At 40.5% G+C, this 21,935-nt stretch overlaps 2 protein-coding genes across 3 annotated transcripts; both read right to left on the bottom strand.

The window, feature by feature from the left end:
* Window positions 1–716: 716 nt before the first annotated feature.
* Window positions 717–10,680, bottom strand: LOC148661116 (tryptase-2-like). Of its 2 annotated transcripts, none has more exons than XM_088634414.1 (5): window positions 10,452–10,680; window positions 6,425–6,608; window positions 5,377–5,657; window positions 3,465–3,613; window positions 717–1,216 (listed from the first exon to the last, which is right to left on the bottom strand). In XM_088634414.1, exons 1-5 carry the CDS (start codon window positions 10,501–10,503, stop codon window positions 1,058–1,060), a joined length of 825 nt encoding a protein of 274 aa, XP_088490540.1. In that variant the 5' UTR covers window positions 10,504–10,680; the 3' UTR covers window positions 717–1,057. The 2 variants fall into 2 exon arrangements, 1 of the variants encoding a protein (XP_088490540.1); XR_015939441.1 differs by having other exon boundaries at window positions 1,079–1,216; window positions 3,465–3,683.
* A 560-nt stretch (window positions 10,681–11,240) lies between these two features.
* On the bottom strand, window positions 11,241–20,489 carry LOC148661115 (E3 ubiquitin-protein ligase TRIM39-like). Its single transcript, XM_088634395.1, has 8 exons — window positions 20,320–20,489; window positions 19,695–19,769; window positions 17,664–18,241; window positions 15,803–15,898; window positions 15,071–15,304; window positions 14,719–14,866; window positions 13,614–13,640; window positions 11,241–12,786 (listed from the first exon to the last, which is right to left on the bottom strand). The coding sequence occupies exons 2-8, from the start codon at window positions 19,759–19,761 to the stop codon at window positions 12,242–12,244; spliced, it is 1,695 nt and encodes a 564-aa protein (XP_088490521.1). The 5' UTR covers window positions 19,762–19,769; window positions 20,320–20,489; the 3' UTR covers window positions 11,241–12,241.
* Between the last annotated feature and the right edge of the window lie 1,446 nt (window positions 20,490–21,935).

Raw genomic sequence — 21,935 nt, 5'->3', positions numbered from 1 at the left:
CTCATTGTCTGTTATTTTTGGGGAGGACTGTTTCTGTTTGAATGCAGTGATGTTTTTAACGTGGCCCTCTTGGTTTAGGAGTGGGTACAGCAATGTTAATAATAATGATGTTATAATTTTTTGTAGCAAGACAGGCAGAACATACAGTACTTAGTGTTGGATTAGTACTGAGTTAGACAGTACAGGAATTGTCATACAAAACTATGTCAAAATAAAAGGTTTAAGAAAACTAATTAAATTGGGTAAACTCTATCAAATGGGTCATTTCAAGTGGGAAAAGAAGTATAATTCATGTCAGAATGGGATGGGTCTCGTAACCCTAGCCCTAGTCTGGCCTCGACCACATCCTCTTTTCAATACCCTTATAATTGTGAGAGAATTTTTCAAGTGAAAAAAATACTCAGAGTCAGTTCATAAACAACAACAGTTCAATACTCCTAATTTTTAGATTCTGATGTAATTTACTCAGTCCTGCAATTTTACTATAAATCCCAAGTAACCTTATCAAATTTCTATTTAGTGCATGTCTTTGTTTTATTATATGTCATATTTTACTTGCAATTCTCTTAACATTCTTCTATGATCTATGATTAATGATCTCTATGATAAATGTTTCTAATGACAATATGACAAGAGCAATTTCTTTAATTGGCTCGTTTCCTCCAGAATCGTAAGTTAATTTAATCAGTAAATGAGTTCAGTCCCAAGACTAAGTGTTTGAATTTCACAGTTTTATTGTCAACAGAGAGACAGAGGAAATGATCTCCTACAGCAGGCAAGGCAAAGCCAAGAGCAAAGTCACAGCAGGGAGAAAGCAGAGAGAAATGAATTGGTCATTGGTGAATTGAATTGAATTGAGAAAGAGGAGATAACAAACAACAAAGCATGGCAGAGAAAACAGAGAATCCCTGAGTAATAAAATGCAAATACAGCAGGAGAGAGACAAATTAGCAGGACAAGCGGTGTAGAAGATGATTTAAAATGCTCATTTAAACAATTATCACATCAGATCATCAGGCAGCAAAAGAGCACTGTTACTGATGTTTAAGCAGAAGCCTCAGACTCTAGTGTGATTCTTTATCCAGTTCCTGAAACTGGAGACACGGGTGTAGACGCCAGGGGAGTTGGGCTGAGCACAGCCCTTCCCGAAACTCACAATCCCAGCCTGAGTCCAGCTGCCACGCTGTTTGCAGACCAGAGGGCCACCAGAGTCACCCTGGAGAGAGAATGGGACAGAAGGCACACAGAGACATTTGCTTTGAAGTATTAGCTGACTCCACCATCATATTGCATTTTTACTACAGCAGAAGAGATTAGGTTCCCTTTGTCTGTCTCAATACATCATGGTTGTAGGCAGTCTCCTTCCTTATCCCTGTGCTTTCCTGAAATGATCTGCAAGTGACCAGTCTGACTTGTTTCTAAGGTAATACAATGATAAAGGAGAATAACTTGAAATAGCTAAAGACCATCCGTCCTTCACCACCAGTTCAAGGTTCAGGGGGTAACGATCACTGTTCATAAGAACTCATTAAGACAATAATTATTTCAGTGCTGTTACTGATAAACCCAAACCATCACTTGTTCTGGGTAATTAAAATATAAATATTTTTCACCCCAACTGAGATGTCTCCCATATAAGAGAGAATCCACTTCATCCACCAGCTACAGTACAGCTGTAAAGGATGGAATACAGCAAACACCTGCAGTAGGTGTTCCTTCTCTTGCTGAGTTAAGATGAGTAAGGAGCACTATTCTGGAGTTTAGCCTGCATTAACACCCCTACTCTTCCAAACAGTACCAGAGGACCTTTCAATCATTACGATGTAGTGAAGTCCTGAGTTTAATGTCTCATCCTATGGTTGTCATCTCCTGCAACACAGTGACAGCAGTCTCCATACTAGGATATTCTGTTGGAAATTCTAATCTAGAATGAGGAGAGTCCACCAATATCACTTAATGCAGCACACAAAGTTTCCTTATACCAAGACTGACTGGGTCCAATAGTTCTTAGTTTTTGAGATCTTGAGGTCACATCAGTCAGTAGATGTGATCACAATCAATCTGAACTCATTAAGACAATAACTGCTTGTCAGGAACTTGAGAAAACGTTGAGGTATTTGTGTTGAGACACCATTTACATCTTTTAGACAATGTGGGGAAACAAAAAGGAGATGTTATTTAAAATGTTATAACACAATAGTAGGGCCTCCTTTAGAATACTGTTACTGTTTTGGTCACCATTCTCTGAAATCAGTCCAGAAAAGAGCAACCGGATATTGACCAGAATTCCCTGGATTTAAGAGAGGTAAGGAACCTGGCACAAGTAATCAGAATCATCAAGGGAATCGACGAGGCCAAGCCAGAGGACTTCTTCAGAATGGACAGTAAAATTTGAAAGGGCACCAGTAAAAACCACATGAAAGCCACAAGAAGGAATGTCTTCTTTACTGAAATGTCCTGTTTGTTTCATTCATCTGGGTGGGATCCACCCATCCATTTGCTTCAGCCAATTCAGGATGACAGGAAACCAGAACCTATCCTGGCAGGCAACAGGTGCAAGGCAGATTACACCCTAGACAGGAAACCAGTCTATCACAGGGCACACATACAGACACACACAAAAACACACACTCACACTAGGGCCAATTTTCCCATAAGCCAATTAATCTATCAGTATGTCTTTGTACTGTGGGGGGAAACCAATCAATGAACTGCTATCTACAAAATATTATAGATTGAGTGAATGCCTTCCTCATCTTTAATAATAATAATAATAATAATAATAATAATTCCTTATACTTATATAGCACTTTTTCTGGACACTCCACTCAAAGCACTTTACAGGTAATGGGGACTCCCCTCCTCCATCACCAATGTGCAGCTCCATCTGGATGAAGCAACAGCAGCCATAGTGCACCAGTACACACCACACACCAGCTCTCAGTGGGGAGGAGAACAGAATGATGAAGCCAATTCAGACACGGGGATTATTAGGAGGCCATGATTGGTTAAGGCCAAAGGAAATTTTGGCCAGGATACCAGGGTTGCACCCCTACTCTTTTTGAGAGTCAGGACCTTGGTTTTACATCTCATCCAAAGGACAGCACCTTTTTATAGTAAAGTGTTCCCTTTACTATACTGGGGCATTAGGACTCACACAGACCACAGGGTTGGTGATTGGTGGACCCCTGCTGGCCCCACTAACACCTCTTCCAGCAGCAACCTTAGTTTTTCCCCGGAGGTCTCCTGTCCTGGTAGAGACCAGGCTCACACCTGCTGAGCTTCAGTGGGCTGCCAGTTGTGAGTTGCAGGGTGATATGGCTGCAAGCATGGAGGCATCTTTGTAACTGTTCTTACATTATTATGAATAAAAACACCAAGAGCCCATACTTCTGTTGGACCAGAGCATTAGATCATGGGTAGTAGCTTTCAGAGAGGTCACAAATACACAAAGCCTGGCTCACCTTGCAGGTGTCCTTTCCTCCTTCTTTGTACCCAGCACATATCATTTCTCGTCGAATAATGTAGACTTTATTGTACATCTCCTGACAGAGCTTGTTGTCTATGATGGGAAGCTGGACTTCCTGAAGAATAAAAGGTGTCGGCAGTGGAGCTGAGGAAAGAGAAAGTGTCTGTGCTCTTAGTCTTGATGAGTGCCGCATCCCTCAACCATCTTGAAAACTCTGAGCAAGACATAGAGTACACAGAAGTTCCTATGAGTGAATGAATGCAGAATTAATGAATGGTATGCTGTTGGAACACATCGTTCAACTTCATCTCCCTTCGGCCATGCACACCACCCCACTGGAGGGCATCATCTGAATATGGGATTACTCAGGATTGTGCTTTCAAAAAAGAAATAATCTCCCTTCCCTGGAGATAGGATATACATAAATTGCACTTAAAAGAGCTACTATAAAAGTATATCAGTACTCTCTGCCACATGACTCTTTGCCAGCAATGGTGTTCCTAATGGAAACCTTTTGATTTCCACCACAGAAAAATTGGTTTAAGATGTAGTCCGGTACAATCTGGAATGTCTCGACTGTTGAATCATTCCCCGCATTAGCTATATATATTTCAGTAGTTCAGTAGATCATAACAAATGGGAGAGAGAGACAAATATGTATAAAATATCTGGCATGACTTGCCTAGTTGAGGGAGCTAGTCTGGGAGAGATACTGTACGTGAAAGGAGTGTACTGGTTGTGAGATTTATACATACATGTTTTTGCATGTTTTTTATACATTTATACATAGGCAAGCGAAAGAGTGTGAAATTAGGATCTAACCTCCTCCTGCATTTCTATTAAACTCTAACTGCTGTTATGATTGTTATAATGTCTCTTGCAAACAACACATTTTTAGCATTTTTGTTTCCTCCACCTCGTCTCCACCTGTGTAGCTGCCCCTTGGTTAACTCCTCTCTCTGACTGGGGGATCCAGCCTCCTCGTCCCGTGACCAGGGGGGTTTGCTTTAACTAGTGTTTAAGCCAAAACGTATTAGATTTAATAAACACTTGATAAACATTCACCAAGTGTCCGATTTGTGGATGTTTATATTCCTCAAAAAATGACAATTGGTGAATTCCAAAAGCAGGCAACCAATGATATTAGACATTTTCCATTTGTCAAAACTGGGCTTTGCATTCGTTTGATAAAGGGTGTTGGGAGTTTGAGGTAAGATTTCACATGTAGACACATGTTCTGTTTCTTCTTTTTCGCTATGCCTGTGTGTAGTCATACAGAAAATAGAATATCTAAATCGAATTAGTCTTGATTTGTCATAAATTTGTTTTTTTTTATCTGAATTCTAAAAGTCTACAAATGTAAAATGCAAAAACAGTGAATTTTCACCTTAAGAACATTTTAATTTGTACTAAGGTTCTGGTTTCTAAGGCTTCATAAAAGCTTTTTCTTTTTCTATGATTTACATATATTTTCTTGCCTCAGGGAAATGATCGACAGATACGGCATCTACAAACTGAAAATATCAAAACAAAATCCTTTTTATTGACATAGGTTAGAGAGTTTAATGTAGGAGAAACTGGGATGCTGCTGATGTTGTACAGTACTTTGTGTGAAGTTTTGATTACATTGATGTCTTTGTAGATAATGCAATCTAATAAGCTTCCACGTGCTCAGTTGCATTAAATAAACAGAGATTTGAACTCAAAACATAACCTCAGGTGATCAGGGGAGCCTCCGAGCCTGGATTTTGAAGGGACTCGTTGGAAAGATTACAGAGAAATCTCTCAAACATGACTTTGTATACTAGAAAAAAATCTTTTTACAACTGTTTTTCAAAACAAATCCCTTCATTTAGGTACTGGAAAGAGTAGCAAATGAAACAGCTCAGCAGCAGATTGTGTCCTACCTTTGTCTCCGATGTTCCCCCACCCAGTAGCCCAGCATTTGCTGCCCGGAGGGAATTTGTCAGAGCTCTGGGCCAGGCTGACTGGCTGGATGTATTTGCTGTAAGACACTGCCTTGTCCAGCTCCACCAGGGCGATATCAAACTCTCTTTGTGTTCTGGAGTATTTCTCGTGTACGGTGATGCGCCTCATGGGGTATTCCGTTTTGCGAAAACTGGGGATGACCGATTTCTTCAGTTTGGACTTTCCCAGGACCACCATAGATTTCTTTAGTGCAACCTCTCTGAAAAGCAAAATATGATTATTCATCTTATCTGTTCATACGTTTTCTAACCAGTTTATTCCATACACAATACTGGTGAGGGAACCAAATCTGGAGCCGGAGCCTGTCCCGGCAAGCAATGGGCACAAGACAGGATACACCTAGAATGGGATACCAGTTCATTTTCCAGAAGCTATCATTTACTTGAAAGTCTCTTATCCAGGTGAGGGTCTAAGCATGTAGGAGCACTGGGTTCAAAGCTAAACTGGACAGGATGTTGGTCCATTGCAGGCAAGAGATACAGGGGCAGTGTAGAGATTAACCTAATTGGCATGACGTTGTAAGGCAAGAGGGCCTTGCACAGCACCTGGCAAATTACCCCGTGATAATAAGAAGAACTTGCAAACTCCCCACAGCAAATCTGAAAACTCAGGAACTAGGAGCTGTGTGACAGCTTCTTTTGTCAGGGGTGCGAGGGAACCAGATAAAGAGTGCTTCTTGAATTGTCCCCCTACGATGAATCTTATTAATTGAATTATTTGAAGTATTTTGAATTTAATTTCACCATGCACCTAGTCTTAACCAAAGCCTGAGACTGTCAAGACATGTCAAGCCACAGGAAGTCTATTTTTGTAACAGACTCCGAGTCTCCGAAACACTGAAACGGTGTATTTCTTCTCTTTCTGTAACAAGCAGCAGCAAGAAAAAGATTATCTCACAGAAGCAGATTAGCTGCTGTGGCTTGTGGTAATGTCCTCTGACACAGACTTGCACACTGTGACACTCACTTGTTAAAGCAATGCGCTGCAGTGAGCACCCAGCGCTCGCTGATCAGGGAGCCTCCACAGTCCAAGTAACTTCCAGGTTTCCCACTGACAGGAATGAGCCTTAGATGGGCCATCCAGGGCCACTTTCCCTTTTTTGCGTTGTGACCTCCTACTATCGAGCTCTTGGACAGAGGAGAGCTGGACACTGCAGCAAGAGAGGGGAGTCATATTGAGAGAGAAGAAATTCAGAGATCAGTACCTTCCTGATTTTTGACAGCTGGGCTCCTGGATATAAACACGTGCTTCTTTTTGTCAAATATGTCTCAGGTATTTCTGAACTCTGGGATCCGTCCATCCATTTTCTAACTGCTTTAGCCAATTCAGTTTGCTCTGGAGCCGGAGCTTGTCCCTGCAAGCACTGGGCACAAGAGCAGGAAACCACCAGGGACCCGTCGCAGGGCAGAAACACTGAGACAAACACGCTCAAACTCACACCACGGCCAATATATCCACAAGCCAACTAACCTACCAATATGTCTTTCGAATGAGGGAGGAAACCGGAGCACTTGGAGGAAACTAAGGAGAATAGCATTCAAACTCCATGCAGATAGCATCCCAGGCTCAGGATTAAACCAAGGGCCCCAGAGTTGCAAGGCAGCAACACTAACCTGCCATGCCACCCTGCCACCCTTGTTCACTCTTAAACAATGCAAAGTCTCTTGTCTCTTGTTTCTTTCTCCTGTAACACTGCTGGATTCTCTTCCCTTTTGATAATGTGTATTGTTGTTGTGTTTGTCTGTGCCGTAAAATGAATTTCCCCTAGGGGGCAGTAAAGCTTGAATCGAACTGCCATTTGCAATATGAATATGCCAATATGCTTGATGATAAGTGTGGAGAGCAGAACAGTAGAAAAACAGGTCCTCCTCAAAAATGACCATGGATGGGGTGGCCTGATTGTAACATAACAGGGAAATTAGATCTGCATGGCCAAAACCAGCCAAATCAATGCTAGAGAAATGGGACTTTCCTTGAATCCTGAGAACTTTTTAGATCATGATGCTCTGAATTAAAAACACGAATAAAACCACATATCAATCCACACATTTAAAAATATTGGCATGCATCTAATTTGATCTTTCATTTCATTTCATCTTTCTAATTAGTTCTCCCTTGGTTTGTGTGAGTGTCTGTGTCCCATACTACTGATACCTATGTGCCAGTGAGCTGTAATGTTCCCTCTTTCACTCAGCTATAGTCTGCTGTGGGCTGGTCAGTCTGGAACACAAAACCACCCATTCAAACACAATGGGGTCTGGACTAGCCAGCAGCTAACACTCAAGAGAACCTGTACACTCTTAAACACTACCCGAACAATTGCCAGTGTGCCTCCTTCATCAAACTCATTTACTGACTACTTACTAACGTTTAACATCTTCACTGAGGTGCTTATGTTTCTAGGAGTACTGTTCAGTACTGCAGATGTACAGTAGCTCTTCCACCTTTTAGTCATTCTGAGGGCATCTGGTTTCAGAAATAATTGAGTGAAATAGAGCTACAGTATAAGTAAGCGATTAATTGGTAATTTAATAAATTATAAGAGAATACTGCACATTTATCTACAGTAAATAGGGAACAGTTTTAATGGAGTGGGCGGTACTTTGACAAAGCTTTAGTGTTCAAGATGTTTGCAGATGTCGCACCCATGACACATACATCTGGACTGGAGCTTCTTGCTGTAATGGTTTCACAATAAATCAAGGGGAGAAAAAGGTGACAGTTTTGCAGTTGATAAAATCAGTTGTTTCGGAAAGGAAGAAATGACTAGCTGGCAATAGTGGTGAAGTGAAGTAATGGCAAAGACTCAGAAGTCTTTCCCCGATGGTGACTTTATTACTTTCTTATAATACTTCAGACATCTTTAGCAATAGTAACCTAAAAATGTAGTGGAAAAGTGTGTTGTTCAGCTTTCTAGAAAAAACGACTGAACGACTCTGCGATAACAGACAGCTCTTCTTTCAATACCCAATAGCAGCTGATTAGAGTGGTGATTTGGGCAATCGTGCGCAGTTAGTGATGTTTTTCAGAGGTGAGCATTGATTGTTTTCACACTGTGTGTGGTGGAACTAAGAGAGTTAAACCTTTCTGAAGCTGAGTGAAACACTGGCCTGCTGTGGCTTTCTCTTGCAGGCTTTACAACAGGTGGAGCCCTACTTATAATTGGGGAGAAAGAATAGATTCGAAACAATAGTGCAAATAAAGCAAAAAAGCAGCACAAACCACTTATAGGGGACATGAGCTGCGTTTCGTCCATCAGGAGACAAGTTACTTTTCCCCCATTGATTGTTGTGTTGCTGGAATAGTGCTCAGAGAAGTGCTCCGTATGAGCTCAGTAAGAGGAAATGCATGGCCAGACGTTCTGTGTCTGAATTTGGCTGACAGACAAATTGAAGACACCATCGGTGGTGATCACGTCTGAATCCAAATCGCCCCATTTTGTCAGCAAACACAGTGAAAAACATCTTTGAAGCCAGACAATGTCACGTCAGTTGTTACGAAATTTGACTGGAGGGAACTGAGGCATGTAGAATATACAGAAGTGCCTTTGGTGAACATTAGGCCACATAAGTTCATGGAGGGTGTTAAAATACCAGAATTCGAAGACTCAGAATGAAGGGTGGATCTTGACAAAAGTTGAATGTCTTAGACCTGGGACTTCTAGGTGCTAAAAAGCTAGTGACTACACAGTGACAAAATTGAAGGTATTCACAACTAAACTATAATTGGAAAAAACATTCTCCAAATATTCTCAACTATTTCTCATCACGTATGTCCATTTTGGGAGAGCTTGGCACTGATATGTAGTTTAGTGGTATTGAATATGTACAGTAGGTATAGTACTGTAAGTGTAATTTTACTTTGCAAGAATTTGACCAGTGGTACACGTAAAAACTTTAAAACAGACATAATTAAGTAAAGCCGTTCAGGTGGGAAGCTGCGTCAGCATGCGTAGGCTGCAAAGGAACAAGTAAAAGGTGTATTCCGTGCTGAAAAGAGAAGAAAGAAAACACAACGTTTTGGCCGTTACAAGCCAAGAAGAGTGGTCGATAAATCCAAGCGAGGTCGAATCCAGGTAGTCAGAACGAAGTCAGGCAAACAAATCCGAGAGGGGCAAGATGAGAGAGAGGTAGAGAGAACTCCAAAGCCAAAGAGTCGTAGGTGAGGGGATCCAGAAGAGGTAGAGAGGGGGCGAGGCGAGGCGAGGCGAGGCGAGCTCAGGAGGTGGATGAAATCCTAATACTGAGCGCAGGTAGCAGTGAGCAGAGGGTTTAAATAGTTGCGGGGAAAAGGTGTGGAATGAAGATTGAATCATTTGGAGTTCATTGGTGCGGGCTGTGCTCGTAACACCATTCGTTTGAATTTTCACAAGCAGGGTAGATCTTGTCTGAAAATATTCTCCAAATCTGAATCCCTGTATCTTCTTTGTGGGAAGAATGAGTACAGGAATTATCCAACAGAGGTTTTGAAAGAAGCTCGTTATGGAGCCTGTGGCTCACCCCCTGTGTTACGAATGTACACTATACCTATCTGGTAGACATCTCTGGTGTAATAGACTCAGGAAATCTTTCATCCTTTCTGCAATCTCACAATGTAGAATAACTCTCTTATCTCCTTAAAAAGTATATTGCTGTAGTCTTTGTTAGTAGTGGTGTTTGTCTGTTATTGTTTTCTTTTTTGTAGTTTTGGGCTCTAGCCAACACAGCTAGACATGAAACAGCTTTCCCCCCAGGAAAAAGCTTGATAATAAAAGCTTGAACTGAAGCAATGCTTGCAAAACTGAAGACACTGTAAAAATTAATCTTCACAGGTATAATGGACATTGCCAAAGAAATACTACTGTATATGCAAAACCATGATTTTCTTCTTATTCTTATTCTTCTTTAGAATGACTTATAAGTTTATCCATCCATTCTCTAAATCACTTTATCTGTGCCACCTCACCAAACTTTTGAATATATTTCATACAAATCATTTTTAATTGTTTACTTACCTACAGAAGTGCTCAGGACAAGGAGCCCAAAAAACAGGTGCAGAAGTAGCATCTTTTCCCTCCCAGTGTCTCTAGAGGTCTCTGAGCAATACCTATCTCAGAGGAATTGTGGTGTTAGGTGTAGATAGATCTGTGAGATTATATTCTCATATTTTTATCATGTTTTGTCATGATCTAGGTGGGTTTTTTCAATTCTCTGAAAGAGCTCAAAGTGTGGTTTCACACCTCATCATCTCATATCTCATTCTCAACGTACCCCAGGAACCACACATGCCATTTCTCAGATTGCTGCGTAATCACGGGGGGGGGGGGGGGCATTTTACAAGAAACACAAAACTTTAATTTGCAATTCTAATTAATAACCAACTGATTACGGTATTAACTCTGGTTTAACAGGTGTAGGCAATTGTGTGTTGTTTATAAGGGCTTTGAAGTCCTGGACTAATGATACATCCTTAGTGTTGTACAGAAATAGTTACAGTAAACTATCAGAAAAAATGGTAAATGACACTGGACACACTGTCACACTGGACACCTTATATCTTACTGTCACAGGACAAACTGTCTCACACATTAAATCTCACAGACGCTGGAAACACGTTCTTACTGGATAAACGTAATCCAATAAAACCCTAAAAATGAGGTTTGAACTGTGAATCTGCTAATATAGTCACATCCTGTGTGCCAATAGCAGTCGAGCGAACAGAAGAGGGCACTACAAATACAGTAATACAAAAAACTCTGTTTTAATTGTAAACAAAATGTTACTGTCAAACCAAGAGTTATTAATAGTTTTAAATCACTCATTAACCAGTGTGAGTATTATGGACACACACATAAAATTCAAAGCAGCAGAAACACAATGTGCTTCGGTCAACACTGTAGCAGGATGGTGAGACGAAGGAATGCAGACAAAAAGAGAGATGTGTTTCTTCCAGACTTGATGCAACCACAGAGTAGGAGAGGAGCTTTCTCGTTGCCTCACGGCAGGACTCACATGCATAAGCACGTGAAGAGGTGCTGCAGACGTTGTGCTGTGTTGATCTGGTTCCAGCAAGGAAGGAATGACTTCCACTTCATGAACAGAGAGCAGGAGGCACAGGAAGAACAATTCCACAGGGTGTTGTTCTTCCTTTGTTCTCATTATTTTCTGTTCCTATAATAATAATAATAATAATAATAATAATAATAATAATAATAATAATAATAATAATAATAATTGCTTACACTTATATAGCGCTTTTCTGGACACTCCACTCAAAGTGCTTTACAGGTAATGGGGACTCCCCTCCATCACCACCAATGTGCAGCATCCACCTATGCCAGGGGTCTCCAATCTTGTTCCTGGAGGAGCAGTGTGTCTGTACCTGGGGTCCTCAGTTTTGATCCTGGTGGGCTGGCATGTTTACGGGTTTTCTGTTTATAAGCACTTATAACCTTGATAAACTTGTTAATTAGCCAGCATTTCAGGTGCTGGTGCTTTAAAGAGACCTAGAAAACCTAGATCAAGATTGGAGACTCTTGTCAAAGACCCTGATTACAACAGAACTTTGCATTTGCTACAGGCAAACTTTCAGTTCCAGTATGTAAGATGACTTTGTGTCTTACCCTGATCTGCAAGCACTCGACAATGACAATTATTATAATAAAAATGATGAAGAGACAATCATTCTTTTAGTTAATGAGGTTGAGCGGATGTGTTGAGCAAACAAATTCAAACAGTCAATTCTACATCGGTAGTTGATCTACACACCGGTTATCATTCCTGTTGCATAGAAATTCTGACTCATTTAATCTGCACAGTTGACAGAGGAGATAATCAGTGTGGGTGAGTTTATATCATCCTTATTGAAAGAGAGGCAGAAGTATGGGTAGAGTTTCTCAGTGAAGGTGTCGGTGAAAGTGTAGATATGAGACCTGGCCTCCACATTGTAGAAGGAGACCTGCCCTCCCTCATAATCCACATACACCCCCACCTTCCTGGGCTGTAAGTTTAGAGTCAGGATGATAGGGGGGGCGGCACAAGCAATGAACTTGTTTCCATGCCTCGGTGACACGGTCCAGAAACCATCTTTAGGGGTCAGCGCTTTCACAAAGTTCTTTCTGTTGACTGACTGTCTTGCAACTCCTAAAAAACACTCTCCCTTCTCCCCCACCTCCACCTCCCAGTAGTGTCTCCCAGAGGTGAAACCCTCTTTTCCCAGGACACATAATGATTGAAATCTCTCTGGATTGTCAGGCAGAGCCTGTTGCTTGTCTGCATGTTTCACTTGTTTTCTGTCTGCAGATAGGATGAGCCAGGGATTTACTGTACTGGGGTCCAGGCTTACATCAACTGTGGAGCAGAGAGAATACAGTACATCATAATCAAAAAAATCTACAACTCATTCAAATAAAACTATATGATGAGTAACATAAAATGAAAATGTTTTTGATTATTATGTGACAGTATGTTTTTATCAGCCATCACAGAGCAACAGACATAAGATATATGTACTGTATTTAATAATTTCTTGTCAATTCAAAGGCCTGATTAAATCATTATTTATCTTTAAGTTAATTATGGCATTCTTTAGTTGATATTCAGATATTTTCACACATTTTTTTAACTTCAGATCACTGGAACGTGCAGTCTCTGGTTTCAAAGGAATCTTTGTAAATACGGATCCAGATAAATATGTACTGTAATAGTACGTTAAACATGAAGAAATAAACTGCAAGTTCCCAGGAGCTGACAGACTTAGTTACTTATTCTAGTCCACAGTCAAGGGTTTTAAACTGGAAGGATCTTCTGCCACATTTCAGCACAAATGGAAGAGCTTTTGCTGGGGTGTTAGGAATTTGCACAATGTGGAGCTCTGACACTACAGGGGAACAACAAACATGAGCATCTTGCTAAGTTGTTGATGTGCATTCAAACAGCCAGATTGCCAATGAATAGTTCAAAAAGTGTATTTTAACATTTAATGAAGTAGGGTACTTAAGGTAATATATTAGGAACAGATTTCTTTGACCACAAGGAAGTGTGGTTGCTATTATTAAAAATGCAGATGTTTTAGTGTTTCGTTCTTATAGAATAAGCATCTAGGTGAATGGTTTAAATAGGAGCAGTGCTTTGATTTTTTGAAAACATCACAAACTCTTAAAGAAAAACAATCTCACCTGCCTGACTGCGTATTCTTTGAAACTCTGGAAACAGAAGAAAAAATAAAGGATTAGAAACAGAAATGGTCAAACATACATGTGATTCAATTCAGTGGTTTTAGAGTTACAAATACAAATTACAAAGTCAGTAACGAAAGAGAAACACATCTGGCTTTTCAGTCATCACTGAATGTAGGTTATGTTTTAATAATAATAATAATTCCTTACACATACAGTACCAGTCAAAGGTTTGAGTACACCTCCTTGAACCCAGGTTTTTCATGATTATCTGTGCTTTAAACGGTAAAATCTTGTCTATAAACACTTAACTTTTAATTACATGATATGTGTACTTATAATCTTAAGTGAACTGCATAAAAAAGTTAATTTTTCATTTTCAATAAAATGAACACCCAAAGCAAATGGATTTCAGTCTGAAGCCTAGGTTAGTCAAAAGTCAGAAATGTGTATAACTTGGTGTTAGAACACTAAAAGAAGTTTAAAATTGTCTTTGTTAGATGTTCTCACAGTTAACTAGTATGTTACCTCATTTACCTTTTGTCACCAATTATTGGTAAACAGGTGAGGGTCCAGAATTACGTTAAGACAATCTTTAAGACAAATTGCAAGTATCAGTAACTGCTGTGTACAAGACTATTAAATGATATGAAGAAACTAGCAGTCATGATGACCAAAAAGATCAGGCAGGCCAAAGGTGACCTCAGAATCAGCAAATACGTTCATTAGAGTCCCAGGTCTGCGAAACTGGCGACTAACTGCCCCTGAAATACAGGCTGAGCTCAATGCAACTAGAAGTACAGATGTTTCAACATCAACTGTTCAGAGGAGGTTGCGTGAAGCTGGCCTACCAGGAAGAATTGCTGCAAAGAAACCATTGTTAAGAGTGCAGAATAAGAGGAAGAGATTTGCCTAGTCCAAAAAACACAGAAACTGGACCTCCAAGGTCCAGTTTCATGCAACCGCCTCTGAACAGTTAATGTTGTAAAACAACAAAGACTTCAGGCAAAACTCTGTTGGTTCTCTCTATCACTACACAATGAGCTGAAGTTCTTCTCTCACTCAAAGAAATAGACATTTTCCAGGAAGAGAATCCAATACACACCAATTTCTGATAGTCTTTTCACCTCTATTCTGACTATGTCTTTCAGCTGACACACAGCCTTCTTCAAATCCCCCAGGTAGAGGTCAGAAAGAACAGTGATGCCTGACCAGTCCTTGGTTTGCTGAGTCGAGCACAGAGACTGGAAACTCTATAGCAGGAAAGAAGAGAAAAAAGTGCACCTGTAGTGTGACTGATGATAAGGAATAATACACTAAGATCTTCTGTGTTTATTAAACATGAATTTTGTAGAAGATTGTTGAACTGAATAATACATTGTTGAATATGGTAACAATGTGGATTAATACAGTACCTTTTTTTAGGTATTGCGTCTGCTCTTTACAGCTGTACTGACCTGTAGAAAGAGGAGGTGGTCCTCAGTGTGGGAGAGTTGCTCCATCTCAGTGTTTCTCTTCTTTAACTCAATGATTTCCTGCTCCAGCTCTTTAATAATCCCTTCAGCCCTCCTCTCTGCTGCTCTCTGCTTCTCATCGATCAGTTTAATGAACTCAGCCTGGCTATCCTCAATGTAGCACTGGAGATCAGTGAAGACCTGCACACTGTCCTTGATCTCTCTCTGTGCACAGCTCTGAGGGGACAACAGACAACACTCAGGGACTAACAGGGTAGTACAAGAGAACAGCACAGCTCAGTTTTCCATTTGGAAATTCCCAAAAGCTCCTATTTATCCACACCAAAGATCAAGACAGCAAATGCAGAAGACACTGGTAAAGTACATTGAAATCATGAGAAATTATAGTGAAACTTAAACAATTATAGACTATCAAGCCTGAGAGCTTCAAGGCTTTGAGTATTCCAAAAGAGCCCTGAAATCTCTCTCAACCTGAGAGAATTGAAATGATGACCAAAAACAAGCTGCCTAACTGTAACAGAATGACTCTTTATAAAGAGATCCCTTCTGCCACCAGTTTCATTTCTTGCTTGTTTGAACCCTCCTGACAATCTCAAGGCAGGTGCTTAGTCAGCATTCTAGAACTGCTGTTGAAACCCTGGACCGCAGCTGTACAGGACTGGAGTTCTGGGTTTCTGTCTTAGTTAGACTGACGGGACTCTTGTAAGGACTCACTTTGCTGAGCTTTGTGGCTTGCTTGATCTCCTTTACCTTCTTCAGTCTATCCTGAATCATCTGTTGTGCTTCTGTTTCTATCTTCTTTAGCTGAGTCTGTGGACAAAGAGAGTCACTGCTGCTGGCACACTGACATTGGGCTGGGCAACACACAGCTGGCATTAAAGCCTTCTTCAGGTTATGGTATAATAGCTCAATATTTAGTCAGTTTTCATTGTTTTGTAATACATACAATAGACAAACATCACAAACCCCTGTACACTCATGAGCAATGAAATATTGTATAATGAGGGAGATGTACAATATATTTATATTCTCCTCTCTGAGGATCCCTGGTATGGTGGAGGGTCTTGTGTCTTCCAGTGATCACCGGAGCAATATTGACTAGAATCTAATACTCCTGGTAGACAAACAAGTCTGAGGTGAGGTTTCTGAGACACAGTGATCCACTCCAAGGCCCCTATATAGGTTTGAACTGAAAACATGACTTCATGCTTAGGATGTGGCTCCTGGAACAGCAATAACAATAATACATGTATACAACGCTTTTCTGGGCACTCCACTCACTCAGAGTGCTTTAGAGGTAATGGCCCCTCCATCACCAATGTGTAGCCCCTACCTGGATAATGCAAGGGCAGCCAAAGTGTACCAGTCCTCTCACCACACATGAGCTATCAGTGGGGAGGAGAACAGGACAGTCCTGGACTGAGGAAGTGGTTGAAGGAGCAATTTGACGAACTCCTCAACCTGGTGGATATCCCCCCTTGCACTGACTCTGATTGAATGAACACTGTTGTGGTCCAGGGGCTGTGCACCAGTAAGACTGGCTGTGAGAGGTTTAGACATCTTAACATTGTGTTTGTGCTACCTTTTCAATGCTGTCTGGAAGGTGGATGTAGAGTCTCAGTATTGGGAAAGGTTTTTGGAGACTGCTTATGCAGAAGTTTAAAGTACATTCTACTACAGTAGGTGAAGATCAAAGGGCTACACCATGACACACCAGTTATATCTCATAACTGATCTGGGGGTGCTTTGGAATCACTCAACAATTTACAAGACCTCTACTGTCCCTTCAATGACATCATAGGAGCAGAGCAGTAGCTCTGTATAAATAAAATCAAGATGGGCCAAGAGAAGAAATTCAGTTTTTAACATAGCATACCAGCCAGTCTGATCTCTTCCACTATAAGATTAACATCATCATCAAGCAAGAGTACTACATGTGAACAAACAGGAAGAGACTGGTTTATTGAACTGATTTTAGCAACTTCTGGACACTAACCAGACATGTGCAAATAATTCCCCACTGCCCCTGAACAGAGCATACACAAGAAACTAGAAAGTATCTTTACATGATACAGTCTGAGGGATCAATCATGTATTAGGAGTTTTGCAGGCAGAATTTGTATTAAAACATTTTCTGATTAAATTCCCTCATCTGCAACATTAGAACCCTATTCCAGTTAGCAACCATTACTGACAGACATTTTTCTAAATGTGTATAGAAAAGAGACCTTTTATTTGTACTTATTATTACCTAAAAATCAACACTTTTATCTTAAATGCTTCTGTAGATGCTTTCATTTAAACTTTTGACTTATTCAACACCTCTGAGCTACTGCAACATCTGATACTCCAAGAGTGCAACAGCTTGTCTTCCGTTTTACAGATATAGCATTGGGTATCAGAACAATGTGCGGTTATCTTAAATTGGCAGGTTTAGTTTAGTAAAAATGGGCCTCTCTAACAGCCGACTTGGATGGCTAAAACATGACAATGATTGTGTTTTTGTAGTAAATGCAATGCTGTTAAACAGGGTTCATTCTAAATTAAAAAATTAAAAAACAATAATGCAGTTTACCTTTTTCTCGGTCCATTCGCTCTCTGCACAGATAGTGTCGTGTGTCCTGTGGTCTGTCTCAGCGCACTGCAGGCAAATACAGGTCTGGTCGGTCCTGCAGAACAGCTCCAGGAGCCTCTCATGTTTCTTACACAGCCTGTCCTCAAGGTTCTGCACAGGATCCACCAGTTTGTGCTTCTTGAGTGTTGCAACTCTCAGATGAGGCTCCATATGAATTTCACAGTAAGAGGCCAGACACAGCAGGCAGGATTTCACAGCTTTCAGTCTTCTCCCAGTGCAAATATCACAGGAGACTTCTCCAGGTTTAGCAGTGCCCTCCTTCAGAGCGCTGACTCTGGTCTTCTTGAACTGCTCTGTGATTTCTGCCAGGCTTCTGTTCACACTGAGGTCAGGCCTAAGCGGAAAATTCTTCTTACACAGTGGACACCTGCACACATCACTTCTGTCCCAACACACTCCAATACAGGTCATGCAGAAGCTGTGTCCACAGGGAGTGGAGACTGGGTTGGTAAATATATCCAGACATATAGAGCACAGGAACTGGTCTTCAGAAAGGAGACTGCTAATGGAAGAAATGTCTGAAAACAAAAAGTTGGTACAGAACAATTAGAGAAGATCAACATAACACAAGAAGCACAGCTCTGATGGGACACAGGGCTTCGTGCAATGTCTCAGCATCTTGGTGCCTTAAATTTGGGTATTTTAGAGAGGTGTCGAAAAGAGAAATTGTAGTGAAATATTATCTCCCTTGACATGATAATAAACATGCTTTCTTTATAACGGGAACTTCCGCCACTTCCAAAGAGTTATGCAATACAGCAAGTTCTCTGGCGATACAGAAAAATATGAAGAAGCCAAGTGAAAATTAATTTTCAGAGTTTTGATATTTAGAAAAGTGGAAATTGAAAAGTCTTGAGGGCCTTAGTTTCTTCCCTTTTCAGGACAAAAACCAACAAACCTAGTTTATAAACACACCCTCATACCCCTTGCCCACCTTTTAATTACTGTAAAATGTTAGCCAAATTTGGTATGTGAAAATAAGCTGAGCCACCAGAGGGCAGCGATGAGACATTCCAAATGCAGCATTTTCAAGAGAAAACTGAGGAATGGGCTGCACCTGAGGACACCAATTCCTATATAAGACTTGGAGAGTAGAAAGAGATAGATAAGACTTTATTGATCCTGAAGGGAAATTGATGAGGGTTGCCTACTCATTGTCTACAAATCATCTGGATTTGTCAACAAATAGATATTGTAGTTTTAGTTTGAGTAGCAGACTCAATCGTTGTCATGCCAGCCCGCAAACAGGAAATAAGTTTATTGAGCAGACAGGACTAAATGGGATTTTCCAATGCTATGTGTTTGAGGCAAAGAGGGAGTTCAGTGAATTTTTATTTGGAGCATAAGGAGGGAAGGAAGAGTAACATTATGGTTGTTCAGGACACTGCTTAAACGCCGATAATATAGGCACAGTTTATGTGCAGATACCCCTGCTATGGTACCAACTCAGGGGGATCTGTTACAAATAGCAAACAAAAGTTCAATTGCACCTGTGTACAAAAGCTGAATGCTAAACCTTTGGACTCAAGTGTAGCTATATACAAAAATCAGAAGGTGAATACTGGCTTCTTATGCCAGGTTGCTGCAATTACAACCCTTTCTACAACTGGAAAGCACAGCTATTAAGATTGAAGTTCACTGGTGAAACAGGAGTTAGTGGTAAGAGCTCTGTATCAATAACAAAATAGTACTGCTGCACCTTTTGAAGAGCAAAGATGAAGAAACTTTGAGGGTGTTGAAATGTATAAAATCAGTTCAATCGGTGCACAGGTTCTAAAAACGATAAGAAATCAGTTGTGGGATTGGTTGAATTTAGGATAAATTCTTGGTTAATTCTGAACCCTATTTTTTGTATTATGTTTAATAATACTTGCATGCTTTTTTCTAGTTTTTGTCATAAATATAATGGCTTTTTTCTCAGACGCACTAGGGCTGAAATTGCTCTGATCACATATTTTTATAAGCACTTACCCGAATCATCTGATGAACATTTGGTTTTCTTAGTATGGCATGCTGTGGTAGCCCTTTTTCTTTTCATTTTAATCCCTGGGAAAAAAAAATTGATTCACGCTCAATATCCATCACAAGCCATCCAGGGGTACAAAATCCCTGTCAGGACAGTCAGCTTTATTCTTCATTAGTTTCACTCTTTAAAACCAACACCTCTGGAATAAAACCTCCATTTAAGTCACACAGATCTATTGAGTCAAATTGTAGTTACACTGCAATTAAACATTTAGGTATTTTAATTTTAAAATTACGATTTCACCATCCATCCATTATCAAAATGCTAGAAAGTTTCCCAGCAGCACAGAGCCCAAATATGGTAGAAAGTGTTTCCCATATTCGTTATATTTGTGGGATTGTAACAATTCTGCAGTTTTCATACATTATATCAGTGGGGCCTAAATGTGAATCTTGCAATGAAAGTTTAATCAATAACCTCTCACAATAATGTAGTTCTACAGACTAGAATACTAGCTAGTGACACAAAAATCAGGTAACTTTTCTTGTAAAATCTGAAAATAAGTTGTTGAAAATAAAAATAATCTAATGGAAAATTCTTAATTTATAGATTTATAGGTGAGGTACTCACAGATTTCGACGGCTGTCACATTAAAGAGCACAAAGTCAAAATTTCAGCATCTAGTTAATTCCCACTGTAATCTGCAAAGCAGTTTGTATTAAAAGTCTCTTTTCTAGAGAAAGTATTCACTAACAAGCTAAAATAAATACCACGGTCCTACACCTACAAAGTCACACTCAATCTGCGGTCCACCAGTCAACAGAAATGATTCAAAACCATATGGGAAGGGTATGCCACAGTCCAGCCAATCACAGTCCAGTTTCAGGAGAACCATTCAACCAATTACATTTGAAGAGTTGTTTGAAAATCAACCAAACAGAATTAATGAAGCGATGTGCCAGTCGTGTAATTAGTATATCTTGAGAAGAAAATGTTGTGATGCCTAAGGAAACATATTTGAAAACCTGTACTGATCAGCTTGTGCAATACTCCTACATCTTACGTTCATGTCTCAAATGAAAAACACATCACAGTTTTGCCCAGAGAACGCCTGAATACAGTGCTGAAGCTGAGGAAGAGGGCATAAGCTCCAGGTAAAACATTTAGCTCCCTGAGCTCCGTATTCAAACTGTCCTTTAACTCCATTGACAATCAGACGAACCAGGGCTCATTACTCCCTCACACAGTGCCAGGGCGTCTCAGTACAGCAGTGTTTTAAAATCTTAATCAAGATGAAAGAGTTCAGCAGCTCTTACTAGTGACAGGGTGCAGCTTTGCAGGTCACTTTCATTTCTGTAAAGTGACTCAGTGGAGCTACTCTCTTTCCAGAGCTGCTGTGCTCTGTTGCTCATCTGTTCTGAAAAGAACAGTATAAAGCCCTTTCCACACGCCTGGGTTTTTACCCCCTTTCGGGACCCACTGGCATCAATCCTGAAAGGGAAGGCTATTTTCTTTAAATGAAATACAAACTTCCCTTTAAGAGCACATGATAGATATGGAGGATAAGAGAACTATAAAAATCGCAAATTACATTAGACTCTATAACTTGAACATTGTATTTGATTGTCTGTTCTCCTGCATTGCAATCCATAATATATGAGAAACCATATGAGATATGAGATACTGGTATTTTATGTCTGATATTTATACAAGCCATGTGTTTCAGGCTAAGGAATAACATTTTTTTCCTTTCGATAAATAGGCAGCATGTCTTGGGTCGAGGAAGGATAAACTTTTGATAATATTAGCATATCATAGGGAGGTGAGTGACAGGTACTAACACACGGACCCGGGATTTGAGATGAACTTTGCCTGGAATCAGTGTCATCGATAAGGCCAAACATATTCATTAAATTGTACTGGAGGATATTAACTGCTGAATTAAAATTGTGGGTGATGCCACTGCTCTTGCTGCCGTGTCCAGAGGGCGAGGGGCATACGTCGTTGGTGTGACAACAACATTGCTTCCCCTTGTTCCCAAGCAGCCGGGGTGACTGCAGTTCTTCCAGGTATTAGAGACTGCAGTGGAAACTGTGGCCTGGACAACTGTGCTGGTACTCCCAAGGCAGCTTCTTCTCATGAGGGAAGGCATGACACAGATAAAACATCTGTGAAGACATTTGACCCTGTGGAGGAGGGGCGGGGGGGACCAAGGGATCAAGGGATGTTTTCTGTTCGACCTGCCA

The sequence above is a fragment of the Lepisosteus platostomus genome, chromosome 6, assembly GCF_059453375.1.
Source record: "Lepisosteus platostomus isolate fLepPlt1 chromosome 6, fLepPlt1.hap1, whole genome shotgun sequence".
Classification (NCBI taxonomy): Eukaryota; Metazoa; Chordata; class Actinopteri; order Semionotiformes; family Lepisosteidae; genus Lepisosteus; species Lepisosteus platostomus.
The sequence above is the reverse complement of the archived record's forward strand: the minus strand, read 5'-3'. Positions and strand labels throughout refer to the sequence as shown.

What these genes read in the sequence shown, in the direction of transcription:
- LOC148661116 (XM_088634414.1), bottom strand. Translation starts at nt 10,503, where the DNA reads ATGCTACTTCTGCACCTGTTTTTTGGGCTCCTTGTCCTGAGCACTTCT. An exon ending in GGGGAACATCGGAGACAAAG is followed by an intron (nt 3,614 to 5,376) that starts GTAGGACACAAT and finishes CTCTTTCCTCAG; the next exon opens with CTCCACTGCCGACACCTTTT. An exon ending in GAGGAAAGGACACCTGCAAG is followed by an intron (nt 1,217 to 3,464) that starts GTGAGCCAGGCT and finishes TTCTCTCTCCAG; the next exon opens with GGTGACTCTGGTGGCCCTCT.
- LOC148661115 (XM_088634395.1), bottom strand. Translation starts at nt 19,761, where the DNA reads ATGAAAAGAAAAAGGGCTACCACAGCATGCCATACTAAGAAAACCAAA. An exon ending in ATGTTCATCAGATGATTCGG is followed by an intron (nt 18,242 to 19,694) that starts GTAAGTGCTTAT and finishes TTTTGTTTTCAG; the next exon opens with ACATTTCTTCCATTAGCAGT. An exon ending in AAGCCACAAAGCTCAGCAAA is followed by an intron (nt 15,305 to 15,802) that starts GTGAGTCCTTAC and finishes TTGTCCCCTCAG; the next exon opens with AGCTGTGCACAGAGAGAGAT.